The 19,441-nt window shown below is 36.2% G+C and overlaps 1 protein-coding gene across 16 annotated transcripts in view; it reads left to right on the plus strand.

Annotated features, from left to right (window-relative positions):
* Positions 1–19,198, plus strand: part of LOC149797783 (beta-1,3-galactosyltransferase 1-like) — a 45,929-nt gene extending 26,731 nt beyond the window's left edge. For 6 of the 16 annotated variants that reach the window (XM_089962739.1, XM_089962743.1, XM_089962738.1 and 3 more), the window contains 2 exons: positions 11,044–11,255; positions 15,344–19,198. In XM_089962739.1, coding sequence (XP_089818865.1) covers positions 11,218–11,255; positions 15,344–16,631 — 1,326 coding nt within the window. In that variant the 5' untranslated portion in view covers positions 11,044–11,217 and the 3' untranslated portion in view covers positions 16,632–19,198. Of the gene's footprint in view, positions 1–11,043; positions 11,256–12,371; positions 12,665–15,343 lie in introns of those variants that run through there. The other 10 variants (XM_089962752.1, XM_089962749.1, XM_089962750.1 and 7 more) reach the window with 5 other exon arrangements.
* The last annotated feature ends 243 nt before the right edge of the window (positions 19,199–19,441 follow it).

Below are 19,441 nucleotides of genomic sequence, written 5' to 3' on the forward strand. Positions count from 1 at the left end.
TATATATATATATATATATATATATATATATATATATATATATATATATATATGCTATTACTATTAAATAATAAATAATACTGTAGTAAGTGCGCCCGTCTCGAATGCGGGAGGTCATGGGTTCGATCATCGATCGAGTCATACCAAAGACTTACAAAAATAATACTAACCTCTGTCTCACTTGGCTCTCAGCATTAAGAGGTTATTGTTAGGACTGGTAGGCCTGCTGTCAGGATAATGTGACTGGGTAGGACAGCATTCTACATGTCTGCGGCATGATGTCCCAGTGCTAGACATCACTATAAACTGTCGCACTGCAGACATCTTAGCGATATGACTGAAATTTTTTTAAAGCTACGTTAAAAATCCAAATCACACACACACACACACACACACACACACACACACACACACATTAAATAATACTATAAATGTTACCACTGTAAGGCTTGAGTAAGATATTTTACACTCCCCTCCCCCGAGAAAACAACCCCCATAAAACCATACACCAAAACAAACCAGATACTCGTGTAAGATATACATCCACCCACTATAGGAACAATAAAAGAAATGCACATCTGACTAAACCTGAAGTGTATGCATTGAAAACCCCTGAAGGTGCCTCAGTTTCATATATGTCATGACTCTGCTAAGTAAACAAAGATATAATGTTACCAAAAGCTATTTTGTTGGCGTGTCGGGTTATAATAGGATAAAGTGTTAATAAATGGCATAGTGACGACTGTTTTCTTATTAAAGTTAAAATTAGAAAAGAAATACAAGGATGTCGAAATCTATCAGCCCGCTAAGGTGTTATATTTGTTATTTAAGACCTTCAAGGAAAAGAAGTTTTGATAGAACTTTCTTTACTGTTGTAAGCTCACGTAATAGGTTAAGACATCATGAGAGTTTATTGTCACCACAATTTACTATGGGTAGTCAGTTTCAATTTGATGCTAGAGAAGCCCATACTTCTCATCAATCCTTTCACGTCTCATCTGCTATGCACAGGAGGAAAATGCTGTAAAGTTTCTATATTTGACCCCGTATCTCAGGCAATATTACGCACACATTATCGAATCATCACGAGGATAGCTGTCCAAAAAAGTAGGCTGTTGTGGCTTTCGATCACAACATAGTGTCAATTGTGCTCTTGAGTATTTCTCAGGTATATATTTTGTTAGATCATGAATCCAGGGGTGTCTGACCAATTTGACCAAAGGAGTGTCTTACTATTTATGTAGCCTCCCCCCAATTATCTTTCCTTTCTCCAGCAAAGTGTCTTTTGCGACATATTCCCTGCTTGTGTCAACTGCAGCTTATTGATTGCTATCTAGCAATGCTGTTTTAATTGGTATCATGGTCCAGTTACACTTTAATTGAACCAAGGCATAAATTGACATGGACAAATTCCAAAATCCATTCAGCGCATAGAGCCGAAGGTAACCGACCAGTTTGAAAAGTCTCATTTTAAAGAGACACCACTTTCCATTGGAGGACATATATAACCTATATCATTTGAAATGTAAATGTTTTAGTAACAAGACAATGAAAGTTGTGGCAATGTTATGTTGCTAGTGACCACATTATCGGTATTTCATAATTGATAAAGACATAAACGCTGAACTATAACAACACTAATTCAATTTGTTTTTGCCGAAAATGCCAAGTAACATATATGGGACGCAGCTGTGACTGGCTAATAGAATCTACATGGTGTGGTTTGCACCAAGATAAGGAACTCCCAGTCAAGGGGTTACATTATTTGTCCCCACCCCCAGGAGGCTTTCTATAGGTGGGAACAAAATTGCTTTCCAATTTTCTCATATTGCATTTATAGATATGCGGTATAATTTAAAGTGCATAGAAAGAGTTTTGTGTCAAACCTTGTTTCAGCAAATCTCAAATGAGCTGTCTGATATTGCTAAAATCATACAAAAATGCTAAGCAGCTGTGTATATTTTGCAGGCAGCAACTTCTTCCTAATTGGTAAGTTTCCTTATGCAATGCAAATTTTCCAAAATTTGAAATGAGCAGACACATTAGGAAGAATTTGACCTGCATTTGACATATATGAGAGGAACTATCTGCTCACTCATGGCAGATGGTCAACGTCATTACGCCCGCTTTACCCATGTATTTGCTGCTTCTATAAAATAATCAAGTGATCGACAAACATATGCAGGTGTTGATATTTATGTAGGATAACGTCTCAGCACATAATAAATTCTCTGTCGAAGCATATCCAACGCTGAAAACGACCATTATTACAAGGAGCAAAGGGCAATAGCTTTTATTGGCTTCATCCTCCAAAAGAGCGTGAATACTAGGTGGCAGATCTCCAGTTGCAGTACTTCAGAATTAACCGAGGCATTCGAGTCGCGGTATTGGCAACATGGGAAAAATATCAGCATGAAAACCATTTAGTCCAAATAATCTACAAAAATGAAGCAGACATCACATATATTATCCTTATTGAACTGGAACGTTTCCCCTCTATTGAGAACAGCGTAGTTGCAAGCAGTCGCCCTAACAGAGTTGATACGTCAATATGTGCAAATATGCAAACTCCCTTTGCTTACGAATCTTTATTTCGATTCGGAAGATCGTTTGAAACTACAGCCATGTGGTATTGGAACACAAGTGGAGACCCTGCCTCTTTCGCGTTTTTATGAGGGTTCCATTCGGAATATTTAACAATCAGAACAAGTTAATATGTTTAAATGGAAATGTGATGAGCTCATATATCTGACACCTACATATGATTCTGAAAGAGAGAAGTTTAAATAGTCAGTGAAACAGTAAGAAGTAGTCACTACATGAATGCTTTCTATAATATATCCACTTCGCTGTCAGTCAGAAGGCAGTTTTGATTTTATGCGATGACATGGATATCCTTGAACCTTTTATTGCATTTTTTCAGCAAAGGCGAACTCGCAGAACCAACATTTGTGCACGCTGACTACCACTGTATAAAAATTAATTGATGGATGTTGAGTCCGAAAAAAAAAATGGTGGAAAGTTTGAAAGCACATTCTGCATGAGTATTCCAGCCGTAAAACGTTAACAAACCTCGACACCACTAGTGCATTTTGCAAAATTGGCTAACCTACAACATGTAAAAAACAAACGCAGCATGCAGATCAAGTTAGCGCCGTACATTGACTCCTATACTTCATGCAGTAATTCCTGTCAAACAAATAATAGCCACGTAGCTGCATGTATGTGGCTTAAAAACATCGGACTTTATGTTGAATCATGAACTTTGATGACTACTGCAATAAACACAAAAGCACATCATTACCCCATATGGTCTCATTCAAGCTGAATTTCCACGGCTTCAGGTGAGCCGTACGGTACACTAACCACATGGGCTCGACCATCTCTTTCATGTTTAGTTCGCAGTAGAAGGGTTTTAGCAAACAACGATAGACTTAAAGTAAATAGTTTAGAAAGTAAAAGTATCATTCACTACAGAAGGTCATATATCCGATACTCATGTACTGCTCTGACTGTGTTTAAAGTAGCAAACGATTCGAGTAAGTATGAATCACTTTCCCACTTTCAATTTTAGGCAATTCTATAAAATAAAATCCAATCAATTAAAGAAAAACAATTTACTTACACTATAGATATTAATATATTTTTTATAACCTCCAGAGAATGACTAATAAGGTTTAGAAGCGTCGAGTTAGATTCAAATTTAGGCAATACCATACAATTACGAAATACAATGAAATGGAATACGTTTATGTGTGTGTATGCGTATGATTTGGATTTTTATCGTAGCTTTAAAAATTTTGCAGTCATATCGCTACGATGTCTGCACACTGGCAGTTTATAGGGATCTCTAGCATTGGAGCTTCATGCCCCAGACATGTAGCATAATGTCCCACCCAGTAACATTATCCTGACACCAGGCCGACCAGTCCTAACACTAACCTCTTAATGCTGAGCGTCTAGCGAGGCAGTTGTTAATATCATTTGTATTAAGCCTTTGGTATGACTCGGCTGGGGTTCGAACCCACGACCTCCTGCTTCCGAAACTGATGCTCTAACGGCCCAAAATGTCATTGCTTCTAGTTTTGTTGGCGTACTACACCTGCCATTCGGTGCTGTTGACATGCTTGTACTGCAGTCGTAATACTTATAATGTGAGATTGATTTTGAAACTATCAGCATGTTATCATTGCAATGACACTAATAACAATCTGCATATTACGTACGTGAAAGATATTACCACACATTCCTAATTTAATCAACTAGAACATGCATATGCAAGAAATTGCATTTCAAATTGTTCTCAATTGGCTACTATGTAAACGGCAGAAAACAATGTCTAGTTTAATTCTTGAGCTATCTCGAACTATTGATATTAATTTTATATTGGATGAAGAGTATCCACGAGTCAGATTAAGTAAATATATGGGCTAATGTAACATTTTACTCAAAACAATATATAAATTGTGTAAAAATGCAGAATTTGTTCATTGGAATTTGCTTTTAACACTCAAACAATCGCTCAGAAGTATCTGATATAAACAAATCTTGATTTTCTAAGCTCGCGATGCTATCATCTGATAGATTACTACCATTGCTACCATCGGATAGATTACTACCATGCTACCATCTGATGGATTACTACCATGCTACCATGCGATAGATTACTACCATTGCTACCATCCGATAGATTACTACCATTGCTACCATAGGATAGATTACTAACATGCTACCATCTGATGGATTACTACCATGCTACCATCCGATAGATTACTACCATGCTACCATCGGATGGATTACTACCATTGCTACCATCGGATAGATTACTACCATTGCTACCATCGGATAGATTACTAACATTTCTACCTTCGGATAGAAAACTACCAATGCTACCATTGGATAGATTACTACCATTGCTACCATCCGATAGATAACTATCATTGCTACCATCCGATAGATAACTATCATTGCTACCATCGGATAGATTACTACCATTGCTACCATCGGATAGATAACTACCATTGCTACCATCCGATAGATAACTATCATTGCTACCATCGGATAGATTACTACCATTGCTACCATCGGATAGCTAACTACCATTGCTACCGTCGGATAGATTACTACCATGCTACCATCGGATAGATTATTAACATTTCTACCATCCGATAGATAACTACCATTGCTACCGTCGGATAGATTACTACCATTGCTTCCATCGGATAGATTACTACCATTGCTACCATCTGATAGGTTACTTTTTATTGTCAGTGCAAAATCGCAGTAACTATCGTCGGTATGTGTCCAAATGTGAAAACATATTTTAAGCTTTAGCTTCTAAAGGAGTCTGTCCTTAACACAGATAAAATGTCCATGACCACAACTGCCTGTTCACTTAGATGATACTTTTAGATATAGCTAGGTTGTGATTTGTTCTAAAGTGGAGAGTATTCCATTCATCTGCCCAGGTGCCAGCAACATCCATAAAATGAATCATAACAGAAATCGATGATGGACAATATTAATTCTTGAACTTTCACGAAAATGCACCTCGGCATTCATAAATAGTAAGTACATCAAGTGGCTTACAGCTATCTACTCCTCATACTTCAATGATGTTTATAGATTTTATGTTTACAAACTCTCATCAAAAAGGAAAGGAATACATTATACAGAGTGATTTTGAAGAGTACATATTATGAATTTTTTTAGGATTGAGTGATGAATGGCAATGTCATGAAAAGATGCTAAGCGGCACGATCTAAATATTATCCGAGACAACACCTTCGCTGCTGCTATCAATTAAAATAAAATTATAGGAAATAATGCCACCAGTGCAAGAATCTTTCACAGCTAGATTAGCCCGAGAACGACTAGAAGCAATTAAGAAATATATTCCACTGTGAGATTCTGTTAGAGAAAAACTACAAGCGAGACAAGAATCCCAAGCTGAATTTGCAGAAAGTACAGAAGAGTTATTTAGACCTGTTACAAAAGTTACGGAGAGAGTCGCAACGGCTACTGAAGGTCTTCTTCCATCAGTAAGACAAACTGCTGAGCACACTGAAAAACTAGCAAGAAGAACTAAACAAACAAAAAAGATTTAACGAGATCTTCCAACTGAGATAACTGCCGCACAACCTCCACCCGTCGGTGAAGAAATACTTGAAGGTATTGGCAAAGTTCGTACTGAAATAGCCGATGTGAAAAAAAGATCTTGCATCTAAACCTAAAAAAGAAAATGCTGAACTGATTGAAAGATTTAGGGAGGGTATTATCGAAGAAATTAAAAATACTAAAGAAGAAGAATTACCTAAAAAAAATATTAGAAAATATATTTAGAAAATTTGATATTTTAATCCCCGGTCATGAAAATGTAAGTGATGATAATCTCATTAAATGGATATGTCGCATATAGTACAACAAAAACAAGCCAGAGATCATGATTTAAAATATAGAGCACTTCATGACAAAGTACAGCGACTTTATGATATGACCATGAAACAACTTTAACAAAAACGATCTTCTTCACCTCAGCAAGCCCTTTCATATGAACTTCCTTCACCGCAGCAACATATAGAACGACAATAATCTCTTTCACAAATTCCTCCACAACAGAAAAAATATCACAATCTTCTAGAAAAAAGGAAGAAATTTACGATGCACCTGACACCAGCCCTACTGGTAGCGGTTTTACTACAGGAAGTGGTTTTATTGCCTGTACTAGCAATATTCTCGATGACGTGCAACGACTAGAAGTTCTCATAGGAGGAAAACGAGCCGGTAATAATTCATCGGAAATAATCACTGAAACAGCTGATATTTGTCGACGATTATTTCAAGGTGGTATCAAAGACATCGATATTTGTCGGGAACTTATTGATGAAATCGCGGACGGCTACTACAGCGAATAAACGAATAAATAACAAAGAAAATATGAACGATTTTCTACCAGTGTGGATACCAAATGATTTAATAGTGGCAAGTAGAAAGATAGTTCGTGATACACTTCAACAGCGGTTATTTCACTTGTATAAAAAAAAATTCAGATCTACGTGTACCATTGTGTTATTGACCAGCAGATACACGACGACAGAATATTGACGTTGATATACTAGGACAGACTGAGAAACAGAATCTCGTATTAACTGATGTTGTTTTGGTTCCTGTCAATGTTGTTGAGGATGCTCTGAGCGCGGATAAGACTCCATGGACACTGGAATACGCGATGACAGTTCACTCATCTCAAGGGTTAACCATCTCTGATAATCGAGTCTGGATTGTCGATGATCGCGTCGAATGGGCAAACTTAATTTAATGTCTCGAATCAGAAGAATATCTCAGCTGCAGAGAATTGTCATGGACGCTACAGAAGCCATCAATGATATTATTATCAGCGATATAGTAAGAAACAAATTAGCTGGTTATAAGCAATGTGACAACAACAAAAAACGCGACTTTGATCTAGATGTTGAATTTATCATGACGTTGAGACAACAGCAGAATACTCACTGTGCGAGCTGTAATTGTATAATGTTGTGGCAGTACCCGAGTAATAATCCAAAACAATTTACCGTACACGTGAAAATGTGATGCTAACCTGTCTTGAATGTAATCGGCGCAGAGGTGCTAGTTAAGTGATCGCGGTGGTAATTGTGCGTCTTCAGGAATTACTTGTAATTGTTCACGTGTAAATCCAACTTGAGGAACAGTTGAATCTAGTTTGTAGATTGCAGGTCTACCCGCGGATCTTACCACGCTGGAAATTGTATGTGTCGTAATAATCCAGATAGGATCAGTCGCTCTTTTTTTTTACCACCTCCTAGTTCACCTGGTTTATATAAATATCTTACAGTCACATTATCCAATATTGGTTGTTTTGATAAATCACGTCGTTGTACGGGTATATGTTTTATTTTGTGATCGCGCTAATAGGTTTCATGTTGGTTGTTCGAGTAATTTCATTATTTAATGCAGCTATCACACTTGGTAATCTTGCAACCCACTCGAGATATATTTTGTCTTGAATTATTTTCTTCGCATACCGATATCCAAATAACCGCTCAAAAAGCGTTCGATTAAATCGTTCAACAGTTGCCTGATCATGTTGAATTGCAGTATTGTCCTCGTCGTACTTTTGACGTTTTGTTGCTTCATTAACGATGATACTGCGCCCTGAAATTCTTTGTCAGGATCAACCTGTAGCAGCTGTGGCCATCGTAGACCAACACGTCGATACATTCGTTCAAACGCAGAAGCTACTTCAGTTGCTGATATTGTTTATAACGCCTCTGCTTCTTTATATCTACTTGAAACATCAACGACAGTTAACGAGTATTTATATGTTAATCGACGTCTTCCAATTTTGATAGTATCGTGTGGTAAAAACAAAATATCAGCCTGATGAACTTCATTTGGCACGTTGACATCAAAATGTGCGTACTGAATTGTTTTAGGTGGTGGTAGGTAAATTTGTCATATTGCATGTCTGCTAACCATTTTTCAGCAGTAGAACGTTCGACATCTGCTGCTTTAGCGAGTTTACTAATCGCTGCGCTACCTTTCCAATATCCTCTTGGGCTGTAATAAATGGACTCCATTATAATAATAATCGTTTGATTAATTACCAGCTCCTAACATAAGCTTACTTTTCATCGTAGATCTCACCAACCAATTATCTAATGATTCTTTAAAAGATTTATTTTTTATGGAATTTAACGCCTGATTTAATTTTACATCTGCAATTTGTCTATCTTTTAGGTTTTTACTTGTATAAACTACATCACAAGCGTGACACGTTTTATCAATGGCATTTACTGGATACTCGCCAGACCTTGGCTGCTCTAGCTTATCAAGTCGGATACCAGGACCACAACAATTATATCCTGGAAGGTGTTTTTCTCCTGTGTATTGAGCCCATGGTGTTCCTGGTAGTTTTGCTCACCTCCTCTTTTTATATTGTTTGGATCAGAAATAAATTACAATATTTTTGTACCACATCGTTCACACTTACCTGTAACTGCTGATCTGTTGTTGAAGTAGTTGTTAGTCCACCTGTGGGAGTATTCAGCATTATTATTATATTTCTACATCATGGATGTAATTGATTTTTCGGCAACAAAATAAGCGAGAACCGTTTAAACATCATCCAGCATTACCAAATTCTATCCGGATGATCATACTTGGGCCATCTGGAAGTGAGAAAACATAAATATTACTTAATCTGATAATGAGGTGGTTGAAATGGGATAAGTAATATTTAGTAGCTCCGTCTGTGGATGATCAGCAATGCTACGAAGTACTTAAAGACTTGAATGAAAACACAAGATTGTTGGATGAAAACGGTGATGATGTTATTGAATTTATTACTGATATTAATGAAGCGCCATCAGTAGATGATATTGATGGATTTATTAATAATTTACTTGTATACGACGATGTAATGCTGGATAAGCAATCAAATCCTGCTAGAATATTTTCACGCGGTAGACGTAAAACACAAACGTAATTTATGTAACCCAGCGGTATACACAAATACCAAAAGTGATCAGATAACTGCAGTATTTTAGCTGTATTTAACGTAGTTGATACACATACTTTGAGAAATATTCCTTAGACTTGGTGCAGTGGAGATATGGACATAATTAAGTTTAGACATTTATTTAGTCAGGCTCAGTCAACCCTGCATGGATTTATAACAATACACTTACATGACCCACGATCGCGTTATCGTATAGGTCCGGATAAAATGTTTGGACAGTAGCAACAGCGAGAATGTTATCTCGGCACCCCAGTCACCGCCGTGATATTTTTTAGTGCGATTTTCAAGAATTTTTTTTTTGTGATTTGAGAGTGAGTCAGTTAGAGTTTTTGCGATTTTCAAAGGAAGGCTTATTTTGCGATTTGACAGATAAGTCAGTTAGAGGCTGTTCACCGTCTCTGCTGCTAATGTATAAGTGTTACATCAAACATAAATACGTGGACAGGATAGAAGCAAGTTTTACATGACCCATATATACTTAAGACTTCCAATCTACCTTATTCCTTATCGTCGCATTGATTGTTCTCTGTAAATTATGCTTCCTTTGTTTAATAAAACCCACCTCCTGTGGTGTTTTATTGCACAGATTAAAGTCCAAAATTAAGCACGTGTTATTGCTACTGTATCCGCTAATATCAAAACTGTCCTTTTCATTTTACAGCATTTGTTTATTAAGATATATTTTCCATAATTCTATTGCGCAAGATTATGTAAAATATCCATTGCCATTCGACAGGAGCATGATGATAATCTTGCGAAGCTGTATTTGACAAGAATTTTAAAGAACTTGGAAGCAACATTCTCTCACTTCTTAATACGTGCAACCTTTATGTGAATATAATTCTTCTGCTCAGTTATATTCTGGCGAACTTGAAAACAGACTATAGTAAATCGAATAACATTTCATGATATGACACAAATCAGAACTATGGAAATATCTGAACAATGAAACCATTCTATCCTATAATACGGATAGGAAAGGAAGACAATTTTATAATCACGTACCTGTAGAGCTGCAGAGATTGCTGCGTAAAATGAACCGCTCACTGACAAAACTTTTCAGGTTGAAAAGTTACAATTGTATATTGAGTCTATATGTATCGGTACAATCAATGTCTAGTGTGTTCTTGCACTTTGCTCCATCAGTATAGAGTGAACCGAACTCACAATTTTGAAGTAATGTACAACAAAAAAAAGACACTCAGGTCACGATGTACGCAAAAACGAAACCCGAGTACACTTTATTGCAGATATAATACGTAAACAATAAATACACACAATTCCGTTGACAGCTTTACTGTCATGAAGTTAATACTTTCCTTCGTTTGGAAATTAGCGTTGTCTAACTTGCCAAACTGTTGGAATATTTGATAATTAGAAGCGCAAAAAGCAATGAGAGAATTTTAGAAGTTCATTCGATTTATTGGTATTATACATGTTTTTCTTGGTTTCATAAATGATATCTGCTCATAATATCTGGAAGGAAAATATTGTCTTTTCAGGACAAATCCCCAGTGACTATACTTAAGGGAAGAACACTGCAAGAGAAATCCTCACTCCACTGATTGCGAAAGCAGGAAAAGCACAAAGTATATAACCCATGAATCACTGAAGACAACAGGAATCGGACTGAATGCAACTCGCAGATTTATTTAGTTTCTATATGTTAGCCAACCATGACAGAAAAAAAATCAAACTTGTTCCATGTTATCAGGTATTACGTTTAGTCAGGACATTGTTTTTCTCCTTTTAATTGAATATTGTTTTAAAATTCACTCTTCTCTTGTGGAAGATTGTGCCTGAAAACTTAGCTCTGGAACACATGGATAAGAAAACGGAAAACAGATTTCATTTTCAATCGTCGTGTAGAAGACTACGCAGTAATCGATCACTTGGATTGAACAATACGGAGAAATTGAGTTAATGTTTTGGCATTAATACATATAACGTTTCTGTAATTGATACAGATGCTATAATTCCAATTTTGGATTCCATTTTATTGTTTACGTATCCGTATCCGTTAAAGAAGGTGTAATGTTGTCTTGTATACGGGTATGTTTATCTTGTCGCTTAGCAAAATGTGTATATTACACTTTAGTATTATCTTGCACGCTTTTCGTATTTCTGGTAACGTATACGCTTAACAAAGGGTCTAAAACATACAACAACATATCGACTAGTGACCTTCAGTTACAGAGAAAGCAGTTTCTTGTTTCCCTGGATATAGCTACCACAACCATCTTCCCAGACAAAGATAAGATTGGAATTTACACAAGGGAAAATATTAAGTCCTTCACAAAATTATTGTTAACAAATGGAGATATTTGTGCTGAGAAACATATTGATATCATAATTTATATACAAAGTCATTGGATCAATATTGAGAGGCGACGTTCACTTAGGGAGACTTGGATTGGTGTTAAGTCGATTCCAGACATTATCATCAAATCTGTTTTTATTCTTGGAAAACCAATTGATAGGGCAGATCAAGTAAAAATCAACAACGAAAATCTCATTCACAGGGATATTGTACAAGGAGATTTTATAGAAAGCTTTCAGAATCTGACACTGAAAAGCATCATAGCCTTAGAATGGATATACACATATTGTCGACAAGCCGAGTTTGTCTTAAAGGCCGACGATGATATTTTTGTCGATATATTCAAAGTGGTAAACATGTTATTGCCACAGTTAAAGAGCAAAAGTAGAAATATTGTTTGTAGTGTCAAGGAAGACAACACAAGTCCTATAGTTAGGGACAATGGGAGTAAATGGTATATTCCTGAGCATATATTTCCTAAACGTACTCATCTCCCACGTTTTTGTACAGGTTACTTCGTCGTCATGACATCTGACCTTATCCCGGAACTAGCACATGCATCGGTAGGAGCTCTATACATCCCGGTGGATGATGTTTATTTATTTGGAGTCCTCGCGCAAACGTTGTCAAATGTTACTTACACTGATATCTCCACAAGTATGACTATCTATGACAATGTTGCACTTGATGTCTTCTCTAAAGGCAAAGAATCACATTTGATAGCTGGGGGTGCAGGCAAAGATGACTATATGGCAAAGATGTGGATGGAAGTACTTTTAGCTCGACATAAAGAAAAACATTAGGTATTACTTTTAGCGAGACAAATCCCTTTTCGGTTAGATTAACAGAGACAAACAAGCTGTGCATAATCAAGTGGGGTTAACTTTACCTTAGTGTCAGATATACTGATGCAGATCGATATTTTGACTGGTTGCAAAATTTATTTAAGCGATGATGCACAGGCATGATCAATTTTGAACGCACCATCTAATTGTTTTCTCCGCAATTAGACAAAAGTGTAATTTTCCTTAGCATCAGGTTATAGGGGGAAGAATGTATTTATTATGACATCTAAGGTTAAGACGGCATATAGTGGATTGTGCTGTCGGATGTGTTAGGGAAACATTCGCTCATGTGCTAAATTGCTAGTTTTAGTCCTTTACAAGCTACCCCCCTTGTTCCCCGACCCCCTCAAGAACAAATCAAACACCGCCCAAAATAAACAAGCAACCAGTCGAACAGGATACCTGGGGTTTGTTTCAGTGGTAAGGGAACTCAGTTTTATTGCTTCACAATCCTTTTATTAAAAAGTGTAAAACGATTTTGTTAAAGTTACAATGGATAATTGGCGGAGAAGAAATTGTGAAGCAAAGAAAGCAAAACTGATCATATTTCTTCTACTATATGCTTGTCATTTTCATTTTCCTAATTATTGTTCTCTCCATTTGATTATATATATATATATATATATATATATATATATATATATATATATATATATATATATATATATATATATATATATATATATATATATATATATTCTTTCAGTGTTTACATTTGTAGTGTTATTTAATGTGTGTGTGTGTGTGTGTGTGAGAGAGAGATTTGGATTGTTAACATAGCTTTAACAATTTTTCAGTCATATCGCTATGATGTCTGCAGTGTGACAGTTTTTTTTGATGTCTAATAAAGGGACTTCATGCTGCAGACATGTAGCATGATGTCCCACCCAGTTACATTATCCTGACAACAGGCCGACCTGTCCGAACACTAACCTCACCTTTTCATCGCAAAACATGGAGATACATATTTATTTTCCATATACTTTTAAGAAAAGTATCTATTTTAAAACAATTAAAACTCAAGGAGCACTTTCCGGTTTCGATGTTTGAGAACTGGTGATTTCACAAAATAGCATACTTTGACTAACAATGTCTCGTAATTAGTTATATGTTCTTTAAATACTTAGTGACTGAGTCCGTCGATTTTAACAGAAAAATTAAAAGGTTTGGTGCATCTTATGAATATACGAAAACTCAACGAAGTATTTAAAACCTTCAAATTCAATATTGTCTTGTTGTTTTCTATTTAAGTTTGGAATATTTTTGCATGGAGACTAAATTTACGTTTTGGTCCCTGACTAACTCTTATTAAAATCAATTAAAAAAAAACTATATTACCATCAAGACACTAGACCACTTCGGTGGCCAAGTGGTTAGAGCTTCCGCCTCGAATGCAGGAGGTCACGGGTTCGAACCCCGGCTGAATCATACCAAAGACTTACAAAAATGGTGCTAACAGCTCCCTCGCTTGGCGCTCAGCATTAAGAGGTTAGTGTTAGGTCTGGTCGGCCTAGTGTCAGCATAATGTGACTGTGTGGGGCTTCATGCTACATATCTGCGATGTGATGCCCCAGTGTTAGGCATCACTATAAACTTCTACACTGCAGACATCGTAGCGATATGACTGACGTTTTTTAAAGCTACGTTAAAAAATCCAAATCACACACACACACCTTGCTTTTTCAGTTACATTAATAATTCTTATTATTTATGGTCGTGATGGATTTAATTAATAGATTTTGATTAATGAATAATATAGTTATCAATAAATGAATAAATCAATTATCCAGTTAATCAGTGTAGACGCGTCTTCGTTCCGTTGGTTCGTTGCTTGCAATGTAATACCTAGAGGACCTTGCTGTAACGATAGGTTAAGCCACATAGGATTGCCTCCAAAGACCATCCACCATACCTCTCGACTTGGCGGGTATGCCCTTATATAATGGATCAAAGACGTTAAAATAGCATAGCTGATACACTTGATTATCAACCTAGTAATTAACTTTCCTCTTAACACACAGTCAATAGAGATTTCTATGACAGAAAACAAGGTGTATATAAGTTACTCAAAGAAAGAATGAAATAACTTTTTATTTCTCTTACTGTATTGTCTGGCTCATTGGATTATCGTTGGGTTTTTTTGATTGTCTTCTCTAAAGCTGACCTTCTTTGATGCATGTATACAATATTAATTTACTAATATTTAACCATCATATAATGTAATTATGAACTACCCGGCTCAACTGGTCTGTAATGGCGTTTTTGTTGGACACGTATTGGCCGATTCGACTAACATATCGATGCAGCAGCAATTCCTAGCATTATGTTGGTTTAGTTTTGTCCTATCATGCCATACTTAGTCAATTTCAGTCGATAAATACCAAAATCTATCCCTGGTACAATACATGTAGAATAGTTCCAAATGCATGCTACTAAAGGATGATGGTATAAAGAAGACAAAAACATGTGTGTTGAGGGGTGGGGTGGGGAATGCAACAGAGAAACAAACTTAACTTGGACTTTTCATGTGGTTTATATTCCCCCCTCTGTCCGCCTATGTTTCCACTGCTTCAATATTTATATTATTATAGCCGACGACGCCAGTGCACTGTAATTGAATTTTTATTTCTTTTCAAGGTCAGAAATAAGGCATGATATTGAAATGACGTTTATTCCGGTGAGCCGTTTCCGTCGAATATGCTGTGTGATTCTAGTAGCTGTTGGCATGTTTACTACAGTGAATATTTTGAAAGATGTGTTTCGCAGTTCCCGTACAGCTCCTAATTGCCTAAACATTGACGTAATCGAAAGTCATGCCCAATGCAAGTATATTAAGAAAGAGGAGGACGGAAGTGCCAATGTAGCTTTTCATGTTTCAGGTACGCCTCCCATAGCTAAGTTCTTCCGGGACAAGGTCGTTGAAATAAATTATACCGCCATTCATCATTTGATGCAAACGAGCACAACACAGTGGAAGGTACTTCCCAGCACAAAAACAATAACAACTACAGGAAAATTGGACAGTAAACCAGAAGTTAAAATTACATATCCATTAACAGCATCGGGTTCCCCATATGTGTTGAATAATGACAAGATTTGTACAGAAGTCCATAACCTTACGTTCATTATAATGGTTCATACGGCAACGGATCACTTTTACAGAAGATCTGTAGTACGTGAGACTTGGGCTAATAAGGACTTACTGAGGAACTATAGCATGAGAGTTTTATTCCTTCTAGGAAGACCACAAGATAAAAAAGTTCAAGCGACCATAGAACATGAAAGTTCTTTGCACAAGGATATTGTGCAAGGAAACTTTTTGGATACATATCACAATTTGACTCATAAGGGTGTTTTGGGATATAGATGGATTTCAGAGTTCTGTCCTCAGGCCAAGTTTGTAGTTAAAGTAGATGACGATGTATTTGTAAATGTATTCAAACTTCTATTGGATATGTCCAAAAGCTATAATGCAGACAAAAGAAAAATTCGATGCTACGTTAGGATGAATGGAACAAGTCCAATACAAAGAAAGACCGGTAAATGGAAAGTTGATGATTGGGAATTTATAAACATGACACACTTTCCAGTCACTTATTGCAATGGTTTTTTTGTCCTCATGACAACTGACATTATTAAAGAGCTATACGAAGCTTCCAAAAAGACTCCATTTTTCTGGGTGGACGATGTATATATATTCGGATTGTTACCCGCAAAAGTGGGATCGATAACATTTGAGAGTGTTCAGGGACTGAATTTGAATCAGAAACAAGCTCTTGAATGCTTCCAGAAAGGTGAACCTTGTGATTATTTGGCAGCAACGGCGGTAGATAAGGGCAACATGGAGGCGCTTTGGTATGGCGCCATACAGCAGTACAAGAGTCTAGTGGAAGCGTATGCAAAACCAGAATTACTTAGCGTATAGTAAAAGTACTAAAATTAGTCTTACTGTAGACCGATAAATCAGCCCATCACCCGTGAGGATATTGATTTTCTGGTTAGAGGCTGATATCACCTATTTATTAAAAGCTGCAATTATCTGCATGCAAATTTTGGCTGCACACATCGGTGTACATGTTATACACTTACCGGTATTTCTCGCGTTAGTGCAGCTATCGTCGGCTGAAGGATTCTTTTGGTGACATGTAGATTATATTTCCTGAGCAAATCATACGTTTGGTGACTTGTAAATTGACCTGGAATAGCACAGCCATCTGTACTGTGGCCATTTTGAATTTTGCGCTTGATATCGCTATTACCAATTGCCGGTAAGTGTCTAACGTGTAATAGAATATTCATTAGTGAAATGGTTATATAAGTATATTTTTTTACAGGTATATACGGTCCAGTCTACTTTTGTGGCTTAAAAATCTATCGAATAATTTTTCTTTAATTTAATTAATTGATAAAGGTTATACCTGAACTTTGTTGTTCCGATTTCTATGAATTTTGCCTAGGAAACTTAGAAGACAAGGGCGGGTCAATATGACAAATTATATATATATATATATATATATATATATATATATATATATATATATATATATATATATATATATATATATATATATATATATATATCAACCAATTTAATAAATACTTTCAGGCATTTACAATTATTTCTACCTTACAAAGTGCCGTTATTGGTGATCGTGTGTAGTTTGGCTTGTTAAATTAAGTAAACATATTTTAATGTAGAAAAGGTTGTCAGATGTGTATCCTACTCTGTATGAAGTCTGTAGCTTTAATAATTTTAAATTTTCGTTTTTATTCTAGTCTCATCAACTTGTCAAATTTCCCCTTAAACATTTTTCTAAATTATCAGTTTTGTTTGTAAAGAAATGGTCACTGTTTTTATGGCTTACTACAAAACTGAATGGGGTTTAAATATATATTATTGCCAGAATTACAGCATAGGGTGGTGGTGTCTGGTTACAATTTACCACATATTAGCAACTGCTCTACCCTAAATACACAAGTAGGTACATGACATGTGGTAAGGACTAACAGTACGCATATATATACTAAAGCGTGGGTCAGAAATATTATGCATTGATACAAATGAATATCAAAAATTTCATTGTAATTGAAAAGGTAATACAAAGTAAGTGTAAAACAATTAATTTAAAGTGGAGAACTGGGTAGAAATGGAAGTGGGGGGCTTATAAAGGAGTTTCGTGTCGGGTACAGTTGGCAGATCATGCAAAACTAAATGCGAAGATATCCGGATGACATTCGAAGAAATCAGCATCTTCAGAACTACTTTGAATTCAAAGGAAGCTGGAGTAACTACATTTTAAAGAGAAATTGGCTTTTCTGAAAGTGACATCACACATTATTTCCCACTTATTTCAAACTTTGCTAAGATACTGTCAGTTCTTCAGAAAGTTCACTCGTGTTTTTCTGCTGCTAAATGCAACATACAAGACCAAACAGCGTCTGCCTTTTGTAATTGTTATTTCTGTCAGACAATAAACAGAGGTTTAGGAGCGTCGAATTCATTCCTTTATAAATGAGCATTACATATTATGGCTTAGAAAAGAGTTTAAAATTTGTACATGCACTCACAAATTTAAAATTTTCAACAATTCCACCTCCTTTATCTCCAGATAGTACGCATGCTCAACGAATCACTACCAGCTACATACACCCTATTACATTGTTCACTGGCTGGCAGGGTATGCTTATGAGAAGTGCCTTTCAAGAGAGAGGGCTAGAGGACCCACTGCTAATAGATTGCTGTAGTAGAGTTTGTGCCATTTTTCAGCAAACGATAGGCTTTACATGGCGGCCAGTATCAATGGTGGTGGACGAACCTATGAAAACCCCGGAAAGAACCACCGAACCACGAGAAACTACTGGCAAGCTTTCTCACATACCAACATTGGCTGAATCCGAGACTCAAACCCACGCAGACAGAGGTGAGGTGGCACTGATCCGTAGCGGAGAACGCGTTAGACCATTCGGCCACTCCGGGGCCCCCACTGCTAATAGAGGCGAACCCGTTCATTATACGAACTACTTTCTAGTTATATGCATATGGTATAGGTCTTTTTATTATTAATATTCGTGTGTTGCGTTATCTGATAGAAAATAAAAATAAAAACTTTGTAACATTATCACGTATTATGCAGAGACAAAAGATTTATAATTTGCATCCATTTTCTGTTCAAGTCATCTTATTTACTTTTTTAAATGATATGGTCTTCCGTGTAGAATAAATTAATTTAACAGTCTTTAGGAAATAGTCTATATCTTATATACTCAGTTATCTCTTGATCTGTATCTTAAATAGTTTGCAATGACTAAGACAAAAATTGAAACGTCTTTTGCATATATTTATCAATTACACTGGCAACAGCTTCTGGAAGACTAAAGATCTATATTGTTTGAAGTTATTTTATTCCCCAGGAAGAAAAGGTTTGCGTGAAATTACTTTCTAATTAAAGTTGTGAAACTGTTTAAGGAAATAAAAAGCAACAAAATGTAAAACGTCTTCTGTTTAGGTTTATCAATTCCACTGGCAAAAGGTACTGAAAGACTAAAGGTCGGTATTGTTTGAAGTTCTTTTATTCTTCAAGAATAATAGGTTTGTGTGAAATTACGTTCTAATTAAACTTGTGAAATTGTTTCGGAAAATACCCCCAATATATTTATGTTTATTAAGATTATATAGGCTAGAAACATAATATATCTAAGCTATTAAAACTGCGTCCCCGTTTACGCGGTAAATAT

Source organism: Sinohyriopsis cumingii, chromosome 6 (assembly GCF_028554795.1).
Source record: "Sinohyriopsis cumingii isolate HCF-2022 chromosome 6, ASM2855479v2, whole genome shotgun sequence".
NCBI classification, from domain to species: Eukaryota; Metazoa; Mollusca; class Bivalvia; order Unionida; family Unionidae; genus Sinohyriopsis; species Sinohyriopsis cumingii.